We start from the raw sequence: 23888 nt of genomic DNA on the forward strand, positions 1-23888 counted from the left end.
TTCCACGACCTCAGGGACACTAAATTCAACTGATATTCTCAAGTCCCTTATATAGAATGGCATAGTATTTGTACATAACCTTACATATCCTCCCATATAGTTTAAATCATATCTAGATTACTTATACCTAATTCAATGAAATGCTGCATAAATACTTGTTATATTGCTTATGGAATAATAACATAGAAAAATATTGGCACGTGTTCAATACAGATACAATTATTTCCTGAATATGTTTCATCTATAATTGGTTGAACTGGTAGATAAGGAACCTCTGGATATAGAAGGCTGATCATATATTCCCAGTTGATATGAAGTAAACAAAGGGGAGAAAAAGAAGAGCAGAAAAAATAGGACAGCTTTTTAGAGGAGGTAACCGTCTGCAGTGGGAAATATCAGGGGAAGAACATGTGGGCAGGAAATAGATGGTGTGCTCACAGAATTAAAAGTAGACCTGTGTGGCAGGTCCCATGGGAAGAAAGAGGAGGAGGCCTCACAAAACGCCCAGGAGGAGTCTGGGCTTTGTTTTGAGCACTTTTGTTCTTCTCAATCATATCTTTGAGTTTTGCATGGAAATGGATTGTAGAACAAAAGGGGGAACTGTGGGACCTCAACTGCTCTCTGATGATAAGTGGAACTCAAGCTCTGGCTCTGAAGATGGAGAGGAGAAGGCAGTTTCAGATTCAACAGGACTTACTAAGGAGATGAAAGTGGGGTAAAGGAGGGCTGGCAGTGTATAGATGACACTGAGGGGTTCTGCTAGACATGGGGAGTAGTCAGGTGCTCTGGTTACGTCCTTTGAAAGATATATTTAAGAGTACCTTCTCAGGTGGCAGTAAGTCAGCATTTGTAAAACTCTTAGGACAAGATTTGACACACAGTAAAACCCTGTAGATACTAGAATTAATACCATGATGGTGATTTCCTCAAGGTCACACAAGTGGTCAGCAACAAGTGCCAGAATAGAAGCCAAGGCCCAGCCTCTTGGTTGGCTGTATGTCATGCTATGCTGAGCTGCCTCCTGTAGTTACTTTTGACATTTTTTATGTAGACCCTTTGTAGAGCACCATCATAGTACATGAGTTACACTTACTGTAATATGAGTATTGCACTAATTTTTTTTGGGGGGGCACTGGGGATTGAACTCAGGACCTTGTACTTGTCAGGCAGGAATTTACGCTGCTGAACTATCTCCCCAGCAAGATGTTTTACTTGTTTGTTTTTAATTGCTAGAGTTTTGTATATAGCCTAGAATTCCAAATTATTTTTGCTATCCAGAAAACAGTGCCATTCCAGACAAAAACACAGGGGCTGGATAGTGGGAGGAAGGGTGTATTGGAAGAGTTATTCTCTGGTTAGGTTTTAAATATTAAAAGAAATACCTTCTAGGAGGCTAGAGTAGGCATATACACTCTCCAATGGGAGAGATGGTGTTAAAATACTCAGTACCAAAGTTATAGGTCACCCTGTGCCAAGAGAAGGAAAGAAAGAAAGCTAAGAATATTAGTTTAACTCCCCCAGACTGTCAGGTTTCTAGTGATACATCTTAAAGAAGTGTTTGAAGTGCTTCTGTCAGTTTCAACTAAGCTAATTTAAAAAAATTTCTTTGTACTGTGCCTTTTTCATGAACTTCTGGGAGTTTAATGCATACAGTATGTGGGGGAAAAGCCTGTCAGCCTCTGTGCCCATCCCCCGCAAAGTCTGAAAAGCAGATTTTAGAAGCAGAGGGTTATACCTGCAAGAATTTGCCATCTTACGAAATGGAACCTGAGACCATTTCAATGCATCCTACAGGAAAGAATTTCAGAAAGGGGTGAGAGAAAAGCCACCCCAGTCGTTGCTCCCTGGGATTGACTGCCTGTTTTGTTGCACCTCTATTTCAGACAGCATGGGGAGGACTGTTCCTCATTACCAGGGAACGTGAGTCATTCCCAGATTTCTGTGATTGAGATTCCAAAGCATTGCTGTATCCAATGGTCTTATTAAATCCAAGTGTCAGTGCAGCTTTTCAGACTGTAGGGGAGAGCTCAGTTACAGCTGCTGACCTGGTTCTAGTTACCACACAGAGACACTGGCAAGAGCAGTGACCCCCTTGGAGTACCCAGAATTCCACATGCATGGCTGTTACCATCTGTTCCCAGATTTGGGGGTTTCCTGGTTCACTTCATGGGGTTCAGTACACTAGGCTCCCTGTTTACATCCTAGTTAGGAGCTGTAAACTTTAGGGGGAAATGTCCTACTATTCCTACAAGCTAGTTCCAAGATTAGTCTTGATTTTCAGAACCTTGTTTTAGATTCACACAACTCCAGCACTGTTAACTGCATGGTGTCCAGCCTTAGCAAGATACTATCCAATTCCAGCTTGGTCCAAACAAAACATAAGATCAACCAGAGAGGGAGGAGACTTCATATGTTGCCAGAAAATTAGTATGCTCTGTCTTTTCTTTCTCCTAGAGTGTTTCACAGCCAATGGTGCAGATTACAGGGGAACTCAGAACTGGACAGCACTGCAAGGCGGGAAGCCATGTTTATTCTGGAATGAGACTTTCCAGCATCCATACAACACTCTGAAATACCCCAATGGGGAGGGTGGCCTGGGCGAACATAACTATTGCAGGTAAGATGGGGCCACAGTAGTTAAAATCTGTGATCTCTTCCAACCCTGCTCATGAGTGGAGAGACCTTCCTTATCTCTTTGTAGCCAATTCAAAAAGCTTTTCTAAAAAAGCTTTAAGCTCAAAAAGCTCTCTCTCTCTCTCCCTCTCCCTCTCCCTCTCCTGCCCTCTCTCTCTCTCTCTCTCTCCTCCCTCCCTGCTACCCTCTCCCTTTCCCTACTTCCCACAAGCTGTTTTCTTTCAACTGTTTTAAACATTCCTATCCTCTCTAATCATTTACTCATTTCTTTCAGAAAGGGGGTGATAGCTGGGCATGGTGGTGCACACCTGTCATCCTAGCACTTGGGACACTGAGGCAGGAGGATCCATGAGTTCGAGCCAGCCTGGCTACAAAGTGAATTCAAGGCTGGCCTGAACTACATACATCATGAGACAAGATGCTGTTTCAACAAAACAGAACTCAAAATAAAACCAAAAACCAGAAAGGAGCTGACTGACTTTAGCAGGGGCTTTTTATTTACTTGTTTTTTATAATTTTGTTTTTGAGACAGGGTCTCACTGTGTAGTTGAGGCTGGCCTTGAGCTCACTGTGTAGCCCAGGCTGGCCTCAAACTCATGCATTTTCTTGCTTCTGCCTCCTCAGTAATGTATTTGACTGATAGGAGCTCTTGATTTCATATCTTGGTGCTTCAAATGTATATTCATGATTTACTTGATATTGTCTGTGGCTTTAATCAAATTCTAAAAGTTTTCTGTGATCAAAACAAGAATCACTGGTATGTGAGAATAAAAGCAAAATTCTAAGTACCTTTGGTTATAACTTTTAGCTATTTATACCCAAGTTCTTGGTAACATAACTTATACTTTAGCAGTGTGTTGAATTGAATCATTATTGGGACATTAGGACAGGGAAAAACTATTGCTGAGCTCCATTCTGAGCTCCATGCTGCCCCTGGTTCTGCTGGTACATTGCATCTGAACCATGTGGCACTGTTGACCTAGCTGCCCCAACACATGTATTCCTGCACTACATGGTCTGTTGTGTTTGTCTTCTGCCCTCCACATATCTTTGCTAGCACTTGGGGGCCCTCATGGTTGACTTGAAGTCACCAGGCCTGCAGGCCATGTTTTCTTTGTCCTTCCATCTTCACTTCCTTCCTTTCTTTACTTCTGTCCCAACTTGTATCAGCTATCCATTGCCTCATAGTTGTTATTACTGTATTATAAAAATTATTATTATGTGCTTGTTATAAATATTTCTCAAACTCTAGAGATATTTATTGTTTAAGTAAAGTCTCCTATTTACCTTTTCTGAAAAACTCTCCCCACCAAGTCCCATCATTTTCTATAATGCTACTTGTCCTTTTGTTGTCTTTTGTATTTTATTGTTGAAGTTACCAATACTCGGTAAACAATTCTCTTTTATTTTCAAAGTTACACACATTAATTTTTACATAAATAAAAATAGCCCTATTCTAAATCTGTTATTCCCCTAATTTTTCTATTAATGGAATGGGTGAGTTAGGCAAAATGTTTATAGACAGAGAAAGGCATGTTTGCTTTTTGTTTTTACATACTTATTTTTCATATATATATATGTATATGAAATATATATATGATACATGTGTATATATATCCCATTTCCTTCCCTCCATTCCTCCCTCCCTCTCTCTCTCCCTTCCTGTCTCCCTTCTTTCATCTGTCCCTTCTATTTTTTTGTGTCAGTCTTGCTAAGTTACCCAGACTGGCTTCAAACAGATCTTCCTGCCTCAGTCTCCAAAGCGGTTGGGATTGTATGCAGGATTGCTCTTCCTCTGCTCCTCCCTCCATTCTTCTTTCCCCCTTCCACTCTTCCTTCTCTTTCCAGTGTTGGAGCTTGAACCCAAGCCCTTGCAATTGCTAGATGAGTACTGTACCACCTACTTACATCCCAGCCCCAAAAAGTTTCTCTTGGTAGTATCTATTGGTTTATTCTATTACTCTGTTAGTTGTAATTATTAAGCAAGTCTTCTCAAAAGAGCCTCTGCCTTTAAAGTCTGACTTTAAGAAAAAAAAATTTCCAATGAGAGTTAATTTACATGAAAATTATTTTTAAAATATCACTTTTCCCTAATAGCACTTATATTTGCTCCCAGGCTCTCAAAAACATACCAGTAAACATTCATTAAGAGAGCAGCAAGGGCCAGGAGCACCTTTCTCCTTAGTCCTGGCTGGCTGCAACACTCTCCTTTGATTCACTGGAATGTACCAGACCTGAATTTCCAGTTCATGCTTCAAAAAAGGAGGCTGAAATTGTTGATGATTATCACATCAGAGTCTAGTCTTTTTGTTTTAGCACTTCCCTGAAGTAAGGATGAATTTGCTTGCTCTTTATGAAGCTGTTCTGATGCTTTTCAGAGTGACTTTGACATTGATAATAAACAGTTGTTTTCTAATGGTTTTATCCAATACTACATCAAAGCTGAACACTGAATAAAGGAGGAAAATGACAATGAAATACTGTTTAAAGAAGGGCTTTGTACAAGTTCTCCTACTTTGATTTCTCAGCTGCCACCTGACACCGTGTTTGTTTTGTGCAACTTTTCAAACCCATCGCATCTCATATTTCTGAGTTGGTGAGTGATGGGAACACTCTGCTGTGCACTGTGCTTGAGGTATCCGGGTCAGAGAAGAAGGCAGAGACTCGGGAAGCGCAGAGTTGGCTTTGCCACCTGGCTTTGGGCACAAGAAATAAAAGAACCCTTTGTACCCTGAGGAAGCTTATCTTTTAGGCCACACAATAAGCTTATCCTTCTCATGCCTGGTAGGGTTTGCTCCCAAACTCTCCATTGCTGGGTCTTTATGTCCATTTCCGGCCCAACCAAAGAATCGGGTTTCCAATATCCTGAGTCTGAATAAAAGGGGTTGAAGGGCAGTGAAGAGAAGCAAGGCTTTTCTGTGGGTCCAGCAGCCCCTGCCATTTGTTGATCTGCTTTAGCTCTGTTGCCTATGGATTCATGGCACCTCTGAGTTGAAAAAAATCTTAAAAAGTATTTAAGATTTCCAACAACTAATATAAAGATAACATCATGCAATACAGCAGCCATTGTTGAATTTCTATCACTTTGTTTAGTAAAATTTTGTTTTGCTTCTATTTTCTTTCCTTCCTTCCTTCCTTCCTTCCTTTTCTTTTCTTTTCTTTTCTTTTCTTTTCTTTTCTTTTCTTTTTTTTTTGCGGAACTGGGGGTTGAACTCAGGCCCTTGTGTTTGCCAGGCAAGCACTTATTCTACTGCGCCATCTCCCTGGACCCTTGTATTGTTTCTAATGCTGGTTTTTAAAAAATTACTATTTTGTATTCTTTAAAAAGTTAAATAAGAAATGGTATTTATTCCAAGCTCCTCTCACTTAGGAATGTGTAAGCGAATCTTTTAAAAAGTATTATTGCTGTATCTGAAGTTAGTGTCGGGTAACAAGATCATGGGTTCTAACTCAAGACTCTGGCACAGTTTCCTTCAGAATTCTCTAGGGGTTCAGTGTTTCAGGAAAGGAGTATGATCCATTTCTAGCAGACATGAGCAGACCAGACTAGTCTTGGTGAAAGCTTATTGGGGGCAGGGGCATATATTATATACATTTTATTGTATTATTCTTTTTTTAAATTTAAAACAAGATAATAGCTAATATATTGCATATTGTTAGAGATAGGCATTTAATTGGCCAAACAACATTAGCACAAACCTTTCTTTTCAATGAACTAAGAGAAATTAATAGTATAACTATCTTAACTGTTGTGTATGTGTGTGTGTGTGTGTGTGTGTGTGTTTCTTTTCCCTTCTTTTTTCCATTCCCACATCTCAGTTTCTCTTTCTTTAAACAGTTTCTTCCCACTTTATAATATGTATTATGGATCTTATTTACTCTTTCAGCTTCTCACATTAGGGAGACAACATGATGTTTACACCCATGTATCTGGTTTATTTCACTTATGGCTCTGGTTTCAGTTGCATCCCTTTACTTATAAAAGTCTCAAGTTTATCCTTCTTTATGGCCTAGTAGTACTCCATTGAATAAAAAAAGCACATCTTTTTTATTCATTCCTTGGTTGATGGGCATTTGGGTTGTTCCCAAGATCTAGATATTAACAAATTGTGCTGCTATAAACATGGGTGTACATACATTACTGTGGTATGATGTTTTTAATTCTTCTGAGAAGATACCCAGAAGGGGAATAGGAGGGTCAAATAGGACCTCCAACCCTAGTTTTTTGAGGAATCTCCACACTGATTTCCACAGTGGTCGCAACAGTCTATACTACCACCAACAATAAAGAAGGATCCTTTTTCCCCACAGCCTCTCCAACATTTGTTATTGGATGATTTCTTAATAATAGCCATTCTTTCTGTGGTGAGATGGAATCTCAGTGTTGTTTTAATTTGCATCTCTTTAAGAAAGGGTGATTTTTTTCATATATTTATTTGTTGTTTGTATTTCTTCATCTGAGAAGTGTGTGATTCATCTTGGATGCCCATTTTGGATTGGATCTTTACATTTGAAAGGTCTGTGTTTTTAGTTCTTTATATATTCTCAGTAGTAATCCTTTAAGGAACAGTTGGCAAACCTTTTTCTCACATTGTGGGTTATTTCTTCACTCTGTTGGTGGTTTCTCTTGCTCTGTAAAAGCTTTGTGATAGAATATTGTGGGACTGTCCTGCTTCAAGGTTGTATATGGTTAGATTTTTGGACTTATGTGTAAACATAAGAAGTATATAATTCTTTATGCCTATTTTTAAAATATATTCTAATCTTTAAATGTTTTTTATCATATTCTGCAGGGACTTAAAGTTCAGCATATCAATACTTGATGAAAAATACCTGTTCCATGTTATGCCTCACATGTTTGATATTCAGACAGACAGTGAGGTTAAGCTTAACAGCCTAAGTTGTATGGTAATAACAATAAGCTTGTTTTCTGGATGGTTAATAACCTAAGTTTGCAGACAAAATTAGAGAAAAAGGAGGGCTGCAAGGAAAGCCAACATTTTGGCCCTAGCCTTCCAAGGTCAATTAAGACTCAGGACATATGAGAACTTGTACTGTTACGTCATGTAACTTGGTAGTGTCCCAAATTTTCTGATCAAGGAGATTATGGGGCCAAAGAGGAAAGTGATCGATGATGTAGAGTGTGCCTAAGAAGAGTCACATGGAGAGAAAACATTCTCTCAGGCTTTCTCAGAGAGCCCATTGGCCAAGCAATGGCCGTGACTCATCTACATGGCTGACACTGACAAAGGTTCTACAATCTGAGGTACAGAATCTCAGGATAAATCCTGAGGGGATTTCACTGACCTTATTAGACCCAAAAGCTACAACTCTTGTTGCATAGGTCTTGCTTTACCTTGTTCTTAACCATCCAGCAGAAAAGCATAAAAACGAAGTACAAGAAGTAAAGCCATGCTGTTATGTTGAGCTGTAGGGGACTCAGGTCAACAATTTCTGACATTGCCAATCAAGTGGAAGACCCAATACTATTGTGGGCTACTGAACTCTTTTAGAATATTTTGCTGAGTTTACACACCTATAATATTCAAAGAACGGAACTTAACAAAAAAAGGGGATACAGATGAATGTCCATTTTGTATCTATATTCAAAGTGGTTAGGATAGATATATAGTTACATTCTCTTAATGAATAGAGGGATTTGTTCTAATGGTGTTTGTAAATAGGATATCATGTTCGCATCTTGTACAGCAATTAACCTCTAGGAAGAATGTATGCAATGTGTTAATTATTGAAACTGTCCTACCAATTTGATTTGAAACTGTCTCATTGCTATTTGTTTCTCAATAAAACTATGGAAAAAAAAGGCTTTGTGATTGTTCCTTTGAGGTCAGGGTTTTATTCATAAAAGTCCTTTACTACACCAGTGTCTTCAAGAATTTTACTTAGTCTATCTTCCATCAGATTTAATGTTTCTGAACTGGCCTGATAGCTCAGCAGACTCAAGTGCCTGCTTAGGCAGAGCACAGCAGCTGGGGTTTGATCCCCAGCGTGACATGCTGGCCCCGTTCCCAGGGCGCGCTGATATGGCAGTTGTGACGGTGTGGTGGCATATGCCTGTAATCCCAGTGCTTGGGAAGCTGAAAACAGGAGAATCACTATGAGACTGACCTATGTAGTGAGACCCTGTAGACCCTGTTCTAAATACAGAAGAAAAAAAAGATTTAATATTTCTGTTTTAATATTTAGATCTTTCATCCATTTCAAATTTACTTTAGTGTATGGTGAAAGATATGGGTACATTTTTAATCTTGGGCATATGCAGAGCCAGTTTTTATAGCACTATTTATTAAAGAAGCTATCTTTCTTTCAGTGAAGGTGTTTGGTCCCTTTCTCAAAGATAAAGTGGTTGAGAATGTCTGGTGTTATTTCTGTATCTTCTAATCTGTTCCGTTGGTCTTCAAGTTGTCGTCATCATCATCTTTCTCCTCCTCCTCCTCTTCCTCCTCCTCCTTTTGACAGTACCATGCTGTTTTTATACAGTAGTTTTATAGTATAATTTTTAGTCATGGATTGTGATGCCCCTTGCCTTGACTTTGTTGCTGAGTTGCCTTTACTGTTCTAGGTCTCTTCTGGTTTCAAATGAATTTTATTATTTTCTGTGATTCCATGAGATATGCTGTTGGAAATTTAATCAGAATTGCATTAAATCTGTATAACAGTTTTGGAAGTATGCCCATTTTGTACTTTACTGTTTTAAAATCACGCAGTTGAGAATATTCACTTGAGGAAGTAATACTAGAAAAGAAAAAAAATTAAGTTACCACCAATTTTACCAGCTAGAAATAAATAAATGTAAGAATTTAGTGTGTGTCTTTTTCTGAATGTTTTTTTCAAAACATAAGATTGTGTCATCTATGGTTTTGTAACTGCCTTTAAAAAGCAAAACAATACTTTTTGTGTTATATCATATACCAACTCCCCACAATGAATGTAATCATTATGTACTACAAACATATATTAATAAAAATAAATTTTAAAAATAAACTAGAAAAAAGTAAAACAAGACATTATTAATATTTCCATGATTATAAGACAGAGCCTCTACAACACATTTTCATTAACCATCTAGTATCCCCTTGTGTGGATATTCTATATTTCTTTAATCGGGCCTTTTTTTTTTTAACTTTTCCATTTACTTTTAATAAGTACATAAGTTAAACTGGTTCCTTTTTCAGGTGACTTTTTTTAAAAAATAATTTTATTGAGAAAAGTAGCAATGAGACAGTTTCAAAACAGGTTAGTAGTACAGTTACAATAATTAATACATTGCATATTGTTGTCTTTGTAGTAATTATTCATAGTACAAGATGCAGACATGATATCTTGTTTTTTTTTTTTTTTAATTTTATTTATTTATTTGTGTGTGTGTTTGTGTGTGTGTGTGTGTGGCCAGCTCAGCCCACCAGGGGGCAGGGCTGGCTGGCATGTGGTGCTGGGGGATTGAACCGCGGTCCCTGTGTTTGTTAAGCTTGTTCTAAGTAGGTGCTTTAGACCACTGAGCCATCTCACCAGCCCCAGACATGATATCTTGTCTACATACTGTTAGCTCAAAACTTCTCATTGAACTAAGAGAGAGCAGCTGTATATCTATGTTACTTTGTGGATGAGTCATGACCATTGCTTGACCAATTTGCTCTCTGTGAAAGCCTGAGAAAATGTTCTCTCTCCAGGTGACTCTCCTTAGGCACACTCTGCATCTATCTATTTTGTATATACAGATATATATATATTTTTTCACTACAAAATGGTCCTTCATTTATATCCCGTTTTTTGTTTACTTTTGTCAGAGATGAGTATTCCATTGCCATTCATTTTTGTAGATGCATGAATTTTCAGTCCTTTTGTTAGGTATTTGCTATTTCCAGCTTCTTCATAGCATAAGAATACTTTGTTGACCATCTTTATAAGTAAAGATTTCCTTAGAGTAAATTCCTAAGGAGGAAATTACCTAGCAATTAGCACTGCTATCCTGGATGTTTGTACTGGTTCATGTTCTCATCAGCAGTGTTGAAAGATGTGTTGGAAATTTAATCAGAATTGCATTAAATCTGTGTAACAGTTTTGGAAGTATGTCCATTTTGTACTTTACTGTTTTAAAATCACACAGTTGGGAATATTCACTTGAGGAAGTAATACCAGAAAAGAAAAAAAAAAGTTACCACCAATTTTCTTAGCTAGAAATAAATAAATGTAAGAATTTATTTATTTCCTGTGTTCATTCAGCTGTCTGAATTTCCATGTTCAAATACCATGGGCCAGGCATCTGACATGATTGCTTTAGTGATACTCCTTATAGCATAGTGAATTTGTTTTCACCTTTGCTCACTTCTCCCCAGCCTCTGAAGGACATGTCAGAGTGGAAAGATTTGTTCTCATAGCATTACCATGTTTTCCTTCTGGATAAGAGGTGCCATTGAGACATATACCAATCATTAGAAATAACACTGAACCTGAATGTTCTGTAAAACTGAAAAATAATGAACTAGCTTACTTAAACATTAACACTGTCATTGATTGTGTTCTTGTCCCCAATAGAAACCCAGATGGAGATGTGAGCCCCTGGTGCTATGTGGCAGAGCATGAGGATGGGGTGTACTGGAAGTACTGCGAGATTCCTGCCTGTCAAAGTAAGACTCGTGCGTATCTGATTGTTTACAAGACCTGAGCCCTAAGTGCACTATGGAGGTCCTCTGCCAGAGGTCAGGGAATTCAGGTTCAAGGATTTCATAAGAAGGTGCAAGGAGAAGCCATTGGTCTATGGTTTTTTAGTTCTTTTGTTGAGGCTTTTCAGGAATACCATTACTTGTTTTTTTTATACCCTATTCCGTGTGTGTTTTCCACATGGGTAAAGCACGTGAAATTCCTTTAGTTGACTAACTTTTAGTTAATTTCTTCATGCTGATGTTTTCATAGATAGAGAGGGCAGCAGTTCCTTAGCAAGCTAGAGGGGGAGAAAAGATGTCCTATACTTTTTCAAGTGAAGTTTTGGGAATAAGTTTTTTGGGATGAACTTCTTTCAGCACAGTGAAACTAAGACTATTTTTCTTGACTTGGAACAGGTTCTATGAAAAATGATACTTGGTAAATAACTTGTTAAATACTATGTAGTCCATATGATAGTTCTTTTACCCACATTAGCATAAAGGCCACTTTTATTTTATTTTTAATTTTTTTATGTATTTGGTACAGGGTCTCACTATGCAGCTTGGACTCATAATGATTCTCCTGTTTCAGCCTCCCTAGTGCTGGGATTACAGGCGTGCAACAGCTCGCCCAGTCTTGGTGGCTGGCTCAACATTCCTGGGGCAGCATGTGGTATAAGGGGCTCAAACCCCAGTCCTTGCGCTTGCCTAGGCAGGTGCTTATGTTACTGAGCTATCTTCACGGCCCAAGGACATTATTTTAGGGAGATGGCTCAGTAGAATAAGTGCTTGCCCAGCAAGTGCAAGGGCCTGAGTTCAATCCCCAGTTCTGAAAAAAAAAGATAATAAATGATGCAGTTTCTCCAGTCTTTCACCAGGAGATTTATTTTTAGTTTTGTTCACTCCTATATTCAGTGCTTATTATGTGCAAAATAAAAGACTAAAGGACAGCTGGCCCTCAGGTAGTATATGAGATAGAGGGACTCTTAAAAAAGATATTTTAAAACAAGGTAGAAAATATTGTGGAGAAATTTTAGGAAAGCTTTAAAGAATGGAAACTAAAACCAAATCTGATACTACAATTATCTTTTGATATCTGAGAGGAATCTGTTCTAGGATCCTTGTTGGCACCAAAATCTGAGGATGCTTAAGTCCTTATGTGAAATGGAATAGTGTTTGCATTGAACCTTTGCACATTTTCCTGTATGTTTTAGGTAGTCTCTTAGTTACTGATACTACCTAATAGAATATAAATGCTGCATAAATAGTTGTCATAAAGTATTGTTTAGGGAATACTAATAAGAAAAATAACGTATATATAAGTTCACTATATATGTAGAGCTCCTCTGCCCCCCACAAATGTTTTGAATTTATGGTTGGTTGAAACTGTGGATATGGAACTTATAGATGTATAGCCCTGGATATAAAGGGCAGGCTGAATTAAAAAGTTATTAATGTAGATTTCATATATATATATATATATATATATATATATATATAGGCTAGGCATATATACATAGGTTAGGCCCATGCCCTATAATCCCAGTACTTGGGAGGCTGAGGCAGGAGGATTACAAGTTTGAGCCCAGCATGGACAATTAGTGATTTAGCAAAACCCTGTCACAAAACAAAAATAACTGGGGATGTAGCTCAATGCAGAGTTCTTGGGCTTGCTTTCCAGTACTACAGAAGAACGGGTAGGGGTGAGTAACATGGGAGTGGGCAACCGCACCAGTGCTGCAGGCCCTGTATTTGCTTCTGTAACTCAAACTTCCGAGTATCTCCCCTGCCTGGCAGCTAGGCCAGCTTCACTATCCTTCCAACCTGAGTATGCCTTAATTCAGTCTCTAAATTGAGAAAACTACAAAGACCAGAATAATGGGCTTTTTCTCAGTCTGCTTAATCAACTTTTTAAAATGAAAAAACTTCTCATTTGGCTCCACTTGTATGAAGAAGAAAGGGGCAAGGGAGAGGAAAGCAGATTTTCCTCGGTCCATTTGTTCTACACAAAGATGGTCTTTTACTACCAGCTTGTGTCATTCTCCTGGGGATGGTGAAGAGGGATTTCAATCTGGGCATTTTTATTCAGAAAGATAATCTTCAATTTGCATTTCTAAAATATAATTTGGACTGGTAGCAGCTGATTCATATGGTTATTGAAACTGAGTTCCAAAAGAATTATAGCAAAATAATACTAACCACTAAGTATATGTAATTTGTAATATTTGCTGGGTATCCTTCACTATCTCAGAAAAGGAAAGTTAAAAACTGTTTTCATTGCTTCTGGCTCTTTGATGCTTATTCAACTGGTGTCAGCAGAGAGGCTTACAGAAGGTGGGAATGTGAACTCAGTAGTACCCTGTCTGTGGAACAGAGGATGAACTGTATAGCTATGGTTCTTTAAAAAATCCTTATATTCACCTGTGGATCCTGGGCTCCCCGTCAGCCGAGCTTTAGACCTTGCTCCTGGTATGCCTATTTAATATAGTTGAGGAAAAACTCTTGTGCTATTTGCAACAAAAGACTTTGGTAATAGCCTTGTGAATTTAACAGAAATACAGTTTGCCTATTTTAGGCAAATTTTGCTTTCTTTCTGGATATGGAGTCATAGATTTCATGACTAATACCATCTGTGTAAAGCCTGCTATTCATGATTAGCACTGAACTTGTCATACAGGAAAAGGCCTGTGACATGATCAGGTTCCTGGAAAGTTCATATCTGAATATAACAGGCCCAGCAGGAGCTGAGGGAATGAAAGTTGAGGGACAAAGCAGAATTGGGTTGAATGGTGGGCCATTGTGTAGAGACCGGAATCTCTGCCCTTGATGAGTTACGAGAAGGGCTACAACAAGCAGGAGGCAGAGATGAAGTATGATTCCAGAGTGCACAGAGAGAAATTTGAATGTTGCTGTGAACCTGCAGAGCATGGATCAGAACTTAGTATTAAAAGGAGAACAATTCTGATGTTACTAGACTTGCCCCTCATATGCTTCTGCCATAATGTTTCTCAGGAACTCTGAAGTTCTTATTGCACCCAGGAAAAATACAGATTTTAAAAGCAAACTCCAACATCATCAATTTAACATCTTTATAGATCGCACTCTCAAGCAAAGTCCTGTTGGTTTGACTTTTTAGGGGAAAAATCATTTGGTTTAACAGCTTTTACATATATCTCGTGTGTTGAATAATCATTTCACCATAGTAATTCCTTTTATTCCGTTGTTTTTGAGAGACATGCTTCGGTGGATCTTAGGATGACTTTTAGTTTATCTGTAGCTTCTTTATAAAAGATTTATGGGGTTTTCAAAAGTAAATAATGTACTTATGAATGGGGAAATAGTCTGAAAATAACATTTTTTAAAAAATTTTATTTATGTGTGTGTGTGTGTATGGCCAGCTCAGCCCAGCAGGGGGCGGGGCTGGCTGGCATGTGGTGCTGGGGGATTCAACCGCGGTCCCTGTGCTTTGCTAAGCTTGTTCTAAGTAGGTGCTTTAGACCACTGAGCCATCTCACCAGCCCCTAATAAGTTTTTTTTTTTTTTTTTTTTCTCCGAATGCCCTCAGGGGTGGTTTGGCTGGCTGGAGTGTTGTGGGGATCGAACTACAGCAACCTGAGGCTGACAGCTTTGTGGAAGCAGCCACTTAAACAACTGAGCTAAGGCCAGCCCCCCTGAAAATAACATTTAAGGATAATATATTTTTCCATTTCACATAGCTGACTGGGCTGGATGTCATTAGGCATGAAAGAGTTACCTTCTCATCTCTGAAAGCTATTTTATGTTTGCTAAAAAAAAATTCACCTACAAATCTAGCTATATAAATTCTTTTTTAAAAAAATTTATGTATTTAGTACAGGGTCTACAGGGTCTCACTACACAGATCAGACTCATAGTGATTCTCCTGTTTTCAGCCTCCCAAGTGATGGGATTATAGGCACGGGCCACCATGCCCAGTTTCAATCGCCATCTCAGTGCGCCCCAGGGGTAGAGCCGGCACAGCATGCTAGGGAATCTGCTGAGCTATCTGGCCAGCCCTAATTATTTTTCAAACAGGGGAATTTGAATATAGATTATTATATTAAGAAATTACTGTTAATTTTATTAGCTACAGTAAAGATATGAACTGAACATCGTGTCACAAGCCTGTAATTTCAGCATTTGCAAGGCCTCCGCAGGAGAATCACTGTGAATTTGAGGCCAGTGTGGGCTACGTAGTGAATTCAAGGTCAACCTCAACTAGACAGTGAGATGCTGTCTAAAAAGCAGAAATAATAAACAGGTGTTTAAAATTTTAGATACCTAAAGAAATATTTGTTTGAAATGCTATTATATCTGGTACTTATTTTGAAACAATCCAATTCTTCAAAGAGTTGGGTGGGTGAGGTTAAGAGAAATAGATGAAACAATTTTTGACAAATAGATGAAATTGGTTGATACTGGATGATAGATTCATTATTCTTGTCTACTTTTGTGTATATTCAAAAGTTGGTGTTAAAAAGAAAATTTTGCCCAGCATGTTGGTGCATGCCTGTAATCCCAGCACTCAGGAAGCTGAGAAAAGAAGATTACCAGGATTTTGAGCCCAGCTTGGGCAATATAGTGAGTTCAAGTCTAGCCTGGACCACATAGCAAGACCCTGTTTCAAAAATATTTTTTTCAAATAATTTTCTAGTATTTTAAATATTTAAATATATATAAAAGTCATAGAGTATGCAGATTTAAATATGTAACACAATTAATCCAAACCATTATATTTCGTTTGTTTTGCAGTGCTAGGGATCAAACCAAAGCCTCATGCATGCTAGACAAGTGCTGTATCACTGAGCTATATTCCCAGCCCCATACTAGTTTTATATATAGCTCACATGCATCTGAATTCATTGTTGAAGTTAGTTATTAATGTTGTAGTTGCTAAACTTATAAAGCTGTTATTCAAAGTTATTAAAACTATTGAAGTATTTTTTATAGTTACTTATTTTAAGTTGCAAGAACTTTTGGCATACTTAGAAGTTTGTAGGTGTGACAAATTGTATTTTTTAAGTTCTGACAATACATAAGACCTTTTACAAAATAGGAGATAGCGGAATGGTGGGGTCTGCAGTTCATGGTGAGCCCTCAGTCTAGGGCAGAAGACAGACACATGCACAGATGAATACATATAAAACTGCAGTACCTGGGCATGATAGTATACACTTGTAAGCTAGCTGTTCAGGAGGCTGAGAAAGGAGGATGGCAAGTTTGAGGTTAGCCTACGCCACTTAGGCTGGCCTTGAACTCACTATGTAGTCTAGGCTGGCCTTGAACTCACAGTGATCCTCCTGTTTCAGCCTTCTAAGTACTGGGATTACAGGCATGGCATGATGCCCTGATCAAAAAAAATTTTAAAGGACTTGGGGATAGAGTTGCCTAGCACATAAGTAATCCCCAGTACCACCCCCCCCCCATACACACAAAATAAAACCCTCTGTAGTAACATGATCAAATGGTTGGGAGCACTGAAGAGGAGATCTGCCTAGTAAGGTCCAGAGCCCAGGGTCACTAGTTATCAAAGAGGGCTTCTGGAAGAAGGATGTTAGTGCATGGCTTCTCAATTTTAAGGTATATGCATTCACCTGAGATCTTATTTTAGATTCAGTAGGTCTTGAATGGACCTGAGACTGTATATTCCTTACAAATTTCTGAGATGATGGAATCAGGACCATACTTTAAATAGGTATCGAGGTTCTATATGTTAGGGTTGGATGGGGCAGGGGCAGGGAGGGCATGAAGACAAAGTGAGCAAAACTGTTCCCAACATGTTCACATACACTGGCTTGCATATGCTCTCTGATGAATTCCAAGCAAGTCCGTGTTGGCTTTATTTAGGAAGAAGGGAATAAGAGATAAAAACTGAGATAGAAAAGATAAGGTCAGGTAATGGAAGATTTCATAGGATCAGCAAGATGTTGATGAGGCTGAGGAAAATGCTGAGGGTTTGAAGGGAACATTTCTCCATAGCTTCTTAAGTCTCTTTAAGGGATTGGGGAAGTTTCTTCTTTCTAACTCATGAGACATTCTCTAGTGATTTTATTATTCACATAGACCAGTCCTGAGAGCATGGCAGCAATGACATTTCTGCCACATAGAACCCCCAAGTCAATCTCAGCTCATGACCTCACTGGCTCAAGTTCCTTTTAACTGAATAACTTCTGCCCTTTTTGAAAATGATTTACTGTTCCTCAGATTTTAGTATTTGCCTTTAAAAAATGCAGCCCCCAAGAAACAGCATTTGAAAACTTCTGATTGTGATCCCTAATTTGAGTTTTGAAAGCTGCATTATAAGAATAAATAAAAAATCATGGGCATTTAGACAGTGGTAGTCAAGCCAATTATAGAAGATGTCTTTTTTTCTTTCAACAGCATTTACATTTTGATGTTTGCATTGATTTTTAGTGTGTTTCAGATATTGTGGAGTACCTATCATTACAAACACTTATATCCACATTTATTTATATTTAACCTTTCCATATTTAACATTTTCAACAATACTAAAATGGTATGTCTACTTTCCTCCCCTACTCTTCAGATGAGAAAATTGAAGCTAGATTATTAAGTGATTTGATGAAGATTATATTCTGAATCTAGGACCCCTGATAGGCAGACTAGTGCCTTTTTCTTCTAGTACTTCAGTGCATCCCCATTATCTGTTATTTCCTTGAAAATAAGAACCCTGGGATGGGTCCAGGCTAGTGTTGAGGTCATTTTTTAGAATTTTCTTTGTGCATTGTTTGGGAATTAAAGTTTGAAATTTAGATAGTATGCCGAATTATTGAGATTGCCTTTTTGACATTGTGGAAACCAAAGGATTAACTTAGTGGCGACAGCGAGTCTGCAGTTCATGCTGTTAGCTCTAAGTCATTTTCTTTTATTCTTTGGATTTGGAAAATCCCAAGCCCCAGGAGCAAAAGAGGCTGCAGTGGTATCCAGGAAGTGTTTGCTGCACAGCAGAGCTGCTCTTTAGAGTGGTGGGCTGCTCCATGGTGTTCCCTGACCAGCTGTTCTCAGCTGGCAAAGGCTTCTGCACAGAACACTCAACCAGCAGCTCTGCCCAGGCCTCAGGTTCTTCCACCAACACTATGCTTTGCTGCTGTAGGTTAGAGTTCATCTTCTCCCAGAAGATGCATTGCTTATGCTTTACAGCTAAAATGGATCCTCTCACTTTTCTCCAGCCAAAGCACTATTGTAAACAATGTGAATAATATAAATTATATAAACTAATTTTTTGATACTTCTGTCTTTTAATTCCAGTTACTTAATATTTCTATTTAGTTGATTCCCTTTGGGCTACTTAAATTGGCCTTGTCAATATCCTGTTTTAATATCGTTTATTCATGAGTTCTGTGAGTTTTGTTTTCCCAACTAGGCTAAGCTGTTTAAAGGCAGAAACAGAGGTAGCTCTGGAATTTCAGTGAAGGAGAGATTAATTTAGAGAGGAGGACTCAAAGATTTCTCTGGAAGCTGCATTTGCATAGCAGGTACCTTTACTTTACAGGTACGTTTATTTGTAGAAAGATGCTGGGGTTATAGTTGCCCCCCACCAAAAGCTCTGCGTGGTAGCTACTAACGGAGCAGCATATTTCAGCATTCTTCCCCCACATAGCACAGTGGAGGGCAGAACAGGTGCTCACTAATACTCTTTCTTGATCCCATGAAGTCATGTGTCTTTCCATGAGAGCACAAGGTAGTAAAAAGAATGTGAGCTTCAGAGTGCCTTAGCTAAGATTCATCATTGTTCACTTGATAGTTTTAAGCAAAAGGACTCTCTTTGAGTGTTGCTGTCCTTATCTGTGCCTTCAAGGATTATTTTGGGGGGAAAAAGATTAAATAAATAGAGTACACACAACCTCATATCCAGAACCTGGCTCGTGGTAGTCATGAAAGTACCAGCAGGTATTGTGGTGTGTATTTTCCCCAGGGAACGGATCGCCATCATTTATTTCTGCCATCTAATTCCTAGAATGTGTAAGTAACTTGCTTTTTGTTTCTGTCCTTCCCTTTTTGTATCCAACTGATCATAGGATTGGCATTGTGCATTAGCTACTGTGGCAGGTTCTCTGTGCGGTCCAGTGTGATTCTGGATTGGGGTAACACAGAAGACCCACATTTGTTTTTATTTGCATTTTTGTTTTCAGATCTGACTTTTTTTTTAAAAATATATTTTAGTACAGGGTGTCACTACACAGATAGGACTTGTAGTGATCCTTCCTGTCTTTCAGCCTCCCAAGCTCTGGGATTATAGGTGTGCACCACCACGCCCAGTCTCAGTTATTGTCTCACTGAGCCCCAGGGGTGGAGCTGGCATGACAGGCTGGGGTTGAACCCCTGACCCCTGCATCTGCCTAAGCAGGTGCTTTGATCCACTGAGCTATCTGGCCAGTCTTTCAGATCTGACTTGAATTCTTTTTTTTTTTTTCTTCTTCTTCTTTTAGTTGATATTATTTAATTTTTTATTACAATGCAGATTTTCTGAAGCAAGTAGACATTTTCCTCAGTGACATATAAAATGTTCTAGAGCGTACTTTATAATGTATACTATTAATTTACAGAGGGAAAATATTCAGATCCACAAAGTTGACTTTACTGGAAATCTTTACATAAGCAGTTGCTTATAAGGAACATACATAGCCCCTCATCTGACAATATAATTAGGAATCTGAATAATAAATGTAAATATATTTGGGGCCAGCTCTACGAATGTGTCAAATTATGATGTAGAATGCTGTATTTGAAGACTTAGTAAAGGTTGTGGTAGTTGGAAGAAAGGTGAATGGGATTGGACAGGCTAGGGCACAGTGACAGAGGCTTTAGGGAATGAGGATGGGATGGGTGTGAATGTATGCTGGGATCCAGGCTGCCTGCAGTAGAAAAATGGACAGAAAAAAATCCAGGTCAGGGCTTTAATCAACTCTGGCATTTAAATTTTGACCTGGATCCCCTGTCCACTTTTCTACCCTAGTAGATATACTCTAATTGAAGAGTCCTAGTTGAGGAAGATGAGCCCATTGTCTATTTATAGTCTGGAATGGAGGAAAGAAGTTTAGGGAGGAGAGGATGGTTGTATATTTCTACATTCAGAGGATAAGGGCGTGGGCTATAGATGACAGCAATGAGGTAAGACAAAACACTAATCCCAAGAGGAATTCAGAAGGAAGATGGAATTTGAGGATAAGTGGAACATATAAAGGTTGAAATAGTAGGAAGTATAAAAGATAATTCAATGGATTTTGCCTGGAATATTTGTGATATCAGAGTTCTTCAGTTCTTTCTCCCAGGAACATACCTGTGACATTCCTTTTGAATTTTAGACTGATTTTTTTTTTTTAATGTATTTGGTAGGGTCTCATTACACAGCTTGAACTCATAGTGATCCTCCTGTTTTAAAAATTTTTTTTTTTGGTACAGATCTCACTATGCTGTTCAGATTCATAGTGATCCTCCTGTTTTCACCCTCTCCAGCAGCTGGGATTACAGGCATGTGCCACCATGCCCGGACTGCATCACTGGCTCAGCGCACCCAGGGGATGGGTCCAGCATGGCATGTGGTAATGGGGATTGACCCCCAGTCCCTGAGCTTGCCTAAGCAGGCACCTAGTCCACTGAGCTATCTCTCCGGCCCTTGATCCTTCTGTTTTCAGCCTCCCCAGCATTGGGATTATAGGCGTGCACTACCACACCTGGTCTTGGTGGCTAGCTTAGTGTGCCCTGGGGCAGGACCAGAACCCTGGTCCCTGCACTTGCCTAAACAGGTGCTTAGTCCATTGAGCTATCTTGCTGGGCCCTGATTGATTGATTGATTGATTGATTGATTGATTGATTTCTATAAGGAACCTGTTGACAGTTGCTTATACCATGCGATAAGCCACCCCCTCCCCAGTGGCTTAAACCAACAGCAGTTTATCCTTTCTTCCAGTTCTGTGGGCTGGTTGAGTTTCAGCTGGGCCATTCTTCTGCTACTGTCACCTGGGCTTGGTCAGGTGACTAAACACAGTTGGGAGCCTGCTAGATCCAGGACACCCAAGATTGTTTCTGGTCCTTCTCTGGTGACCTCTCTTTGCTATTCAGACTTTTTGAAATGGTAGCTGGTTTCCCTGAGAGAGATAGATAAAGCTGCTGGGCCTATAAAGGGAAGAACTCAGAAATCTACCACATTTTACTGCTCATAGCAAATTTGTGGGAAACATGATCCAAGAACCTAGAAAGAAAGCATTTGTCCTCACTGTCTCTGTGTTACATAAACTCCCATCCCTGTTTCTCTGTTTGGCATCCATTCTTCTCCCTGTGACCAGCAGAATCAGCTCACTTGTTCACTCATGTGGCCTAAACATGAGTTTGGCTACGTCAACTCTGACAAATCCAATGCCTGAACTTCATGAAGTGAATCCTAATTTCAACGTTCTGGGAGAGAAAATCTGGTGGCTCCAGTGGCCAGAGAATGAGGTGTTTTGGCCTGTTTCCAGCTAGCAGCAGTTTTGGGAACAGATTTTCTTAGAAAGTGGTTCTCAGAGAATGTATGTGTGGCACCATGAAGGTGTCTGTTGCACCTTAACAATGAAGCTAGTCCTAAGCACAATGTTTAATAAACCTGCCTACTTGCTTCCCAGAAGTTCTTTATGATTTAAAAAGTAATAGTTATTTTATTAATCTGAATAGAAGACTATCTCTCCTCAGCTGTCTTGACAATATTTTCTTGAAGAATTCTGAACATTGGTAGAGAATGTTGATGTAGTAGTCTACCTTCATTTACAACTTTATATTCTGCAGTTTCAGTTGCCCACAGCCAACCATGATCCAAAAATACTAAAAATTACAAAGCTGGTGGCTCTAGCATACAGATGTAGTCTCAGGAGGATGAGACAGGAGGATTGCTTGAGCCTGTGAGTGCAAGGCTACCCTTAGCAACATAGTGAAGCCCTGTCTCTATTAAGGAAAATAAAAGAAAGTAAAATTGCAAAAAGAGAGAGAAAAAAAGGAAGAAAGATATGAAAAGTAAACAATTCACAAAATTTGGGGATTTCTTTCGGTTTGGTTTGGTTTTTTGTTTTTGTGAAATAGGGTCTTGCTCTGTAGTTCAGGCTGCCTTAAACTCACTATGTAGCATAGACTGGCCTTGAACCTATGGCATTCCTCCTGCCTCAGTGTCCTGGGTGCTGAAATTGTAGGCATGTGCCACCATGGCTAACACAGTTCTTAAATTTTAGATTATTTGCCATTCTAAGTGGCATGGAAGAATCTTTCACTGTCCTACTCCTTCCTGCCTGGGATGTGCATCATCCCTTTATCCAGGATAACCACATTGTTTATGCTTCACTCTTAGTCTCATAATGGCCACTTCAGTTGTCACATTGACTGTTACAGTATGCTAATGCTTGTGCTCAATAGCCCAAATTTTACTTTAATCTTTCATTTATTTGCTGTAGGGTCTTGCTACACAGCTCAGACTCACAGTAATCCTCCTGTTTCACCAATCTCAGAGCTGGGGTTATAGGTATGCATCACTATACCCAGTTTCGGTGGCCAACAAAGCATGCAGTACTAGGGATCGAACCCAGATCCCTGTGCTTTCCAGGCAGGCACTTAGACCACTGAGCTATCTCCCCAGCTCCTCTAATTTTACTTTAATAATTGTCACAAAGTTCAAGAATAATGGCAACTCAGATATGCAAGAGATATGTAAATCTCTTTAGATATATTATTTATCTCTAAGTAAAAAGGTTTGAAAATTCCTAATTTAATTTTAAAAAAATAATCTCATGCTGAGGTTCCTAAAATGTAGGGTAAGAACAAATCTTCAATACATGAGATTACAAAGAATGAAAAAGAGATTCTGTTAATTGTGCTGTCACACTTCAAACTGCAAAAGCTGACTGTGGTGTGTGGTAAGCGCTTAGTCAAGATGGAAAAGGCATTAAATTAGTGTATGTTTAGGTAGGGGAAAACCTTAGAATGTGTACAGCTTGGTACTGTCTGTAGTTTCAGGCATCTTCAGGGTGATATCAGAACATATTCCTTGAAGATAAGGGGGAGCTACTATAATTAATTGTCATGAGTCTTAAGGCCTCACTATGATAAACAAGGGGTCCATTTATACATCAGGATGATTCTTTTTAAAAAATTGAAAGTGACGACTCTTCGGTAAGAAGAAAAATGCATAACCAAGCCACAAGGACTTTAAAGTGGTCTTGAAAGTTGGAAGAAAAAAAAAAAGAGAGAAAGAACAAATATCCTTTTTCAAATGGACTTTTCCTCCCTGCTTCTGGGAAATGCTAAGGGTGGGACACAGTCTGGAAATCCACTCATTTGACCAGTAATGCTTTGGAAGACAATGTGACGAGTCTTCTCTGGTGAGCCTTGGAGCTGCACTTTCCAGTACCAGCCAGAGGGTACTGGCACCCCTCTGAGGCCGAGTCTGTCTCAGTTGTTGCCCTCTGATGCAGAGCATCAAGGGATCAAGGAGTTTAGGAAGTCAGATTTGGGTCAGAGATGTAACTCATTGGTAGAGCACTTGGCTAGTACACAGGAAGCTCTGGTTTGATCCCCAGTACTACAAAAAAA

General features: G+C 39.1%; 1 protein-coding gene across 1 annotated transcript in view; it reads left to right on the forward strand.

Moving 5' to 3' along the window:
* The window catches only part of Kremen1 (kringle containing transmembrane protein 1), a gene marked incomplete at its 5' end in the record, with an annotated part of 75537 nt that overhangs the window by 18172 nt on the left and 33477 nt on the right, over positions 1-23888 (forward strand). The window contains 2 exons of the mRNA XM_004628173.2: positions 2455-2617; positions 11191-11282. Coding sequence (XP_004628230.1) covers positions 2455-2617; positions 11191-11282 — 255 coding nt within the window. The remainder of the gene's footprint in view (positions 1-2454; positions 2618-11190; positions 11283-23888) is intronic.

The sequence above is a fragment of the Octodon degus genome, unplaced genomic scaffold, assembly GCF_000260255.1.
Source record: "Octodon degus isolate 3935 unplaced genomic scaffold, OctDeg1.0 scaffold00021, whole genome shotgun sequence".
NCBI classification, from domain to species: Eukaryota; Metazoa; Chordata; class Mammalia; order Rodentia; family Octodontidae; genus Octodon; species Octodon degus.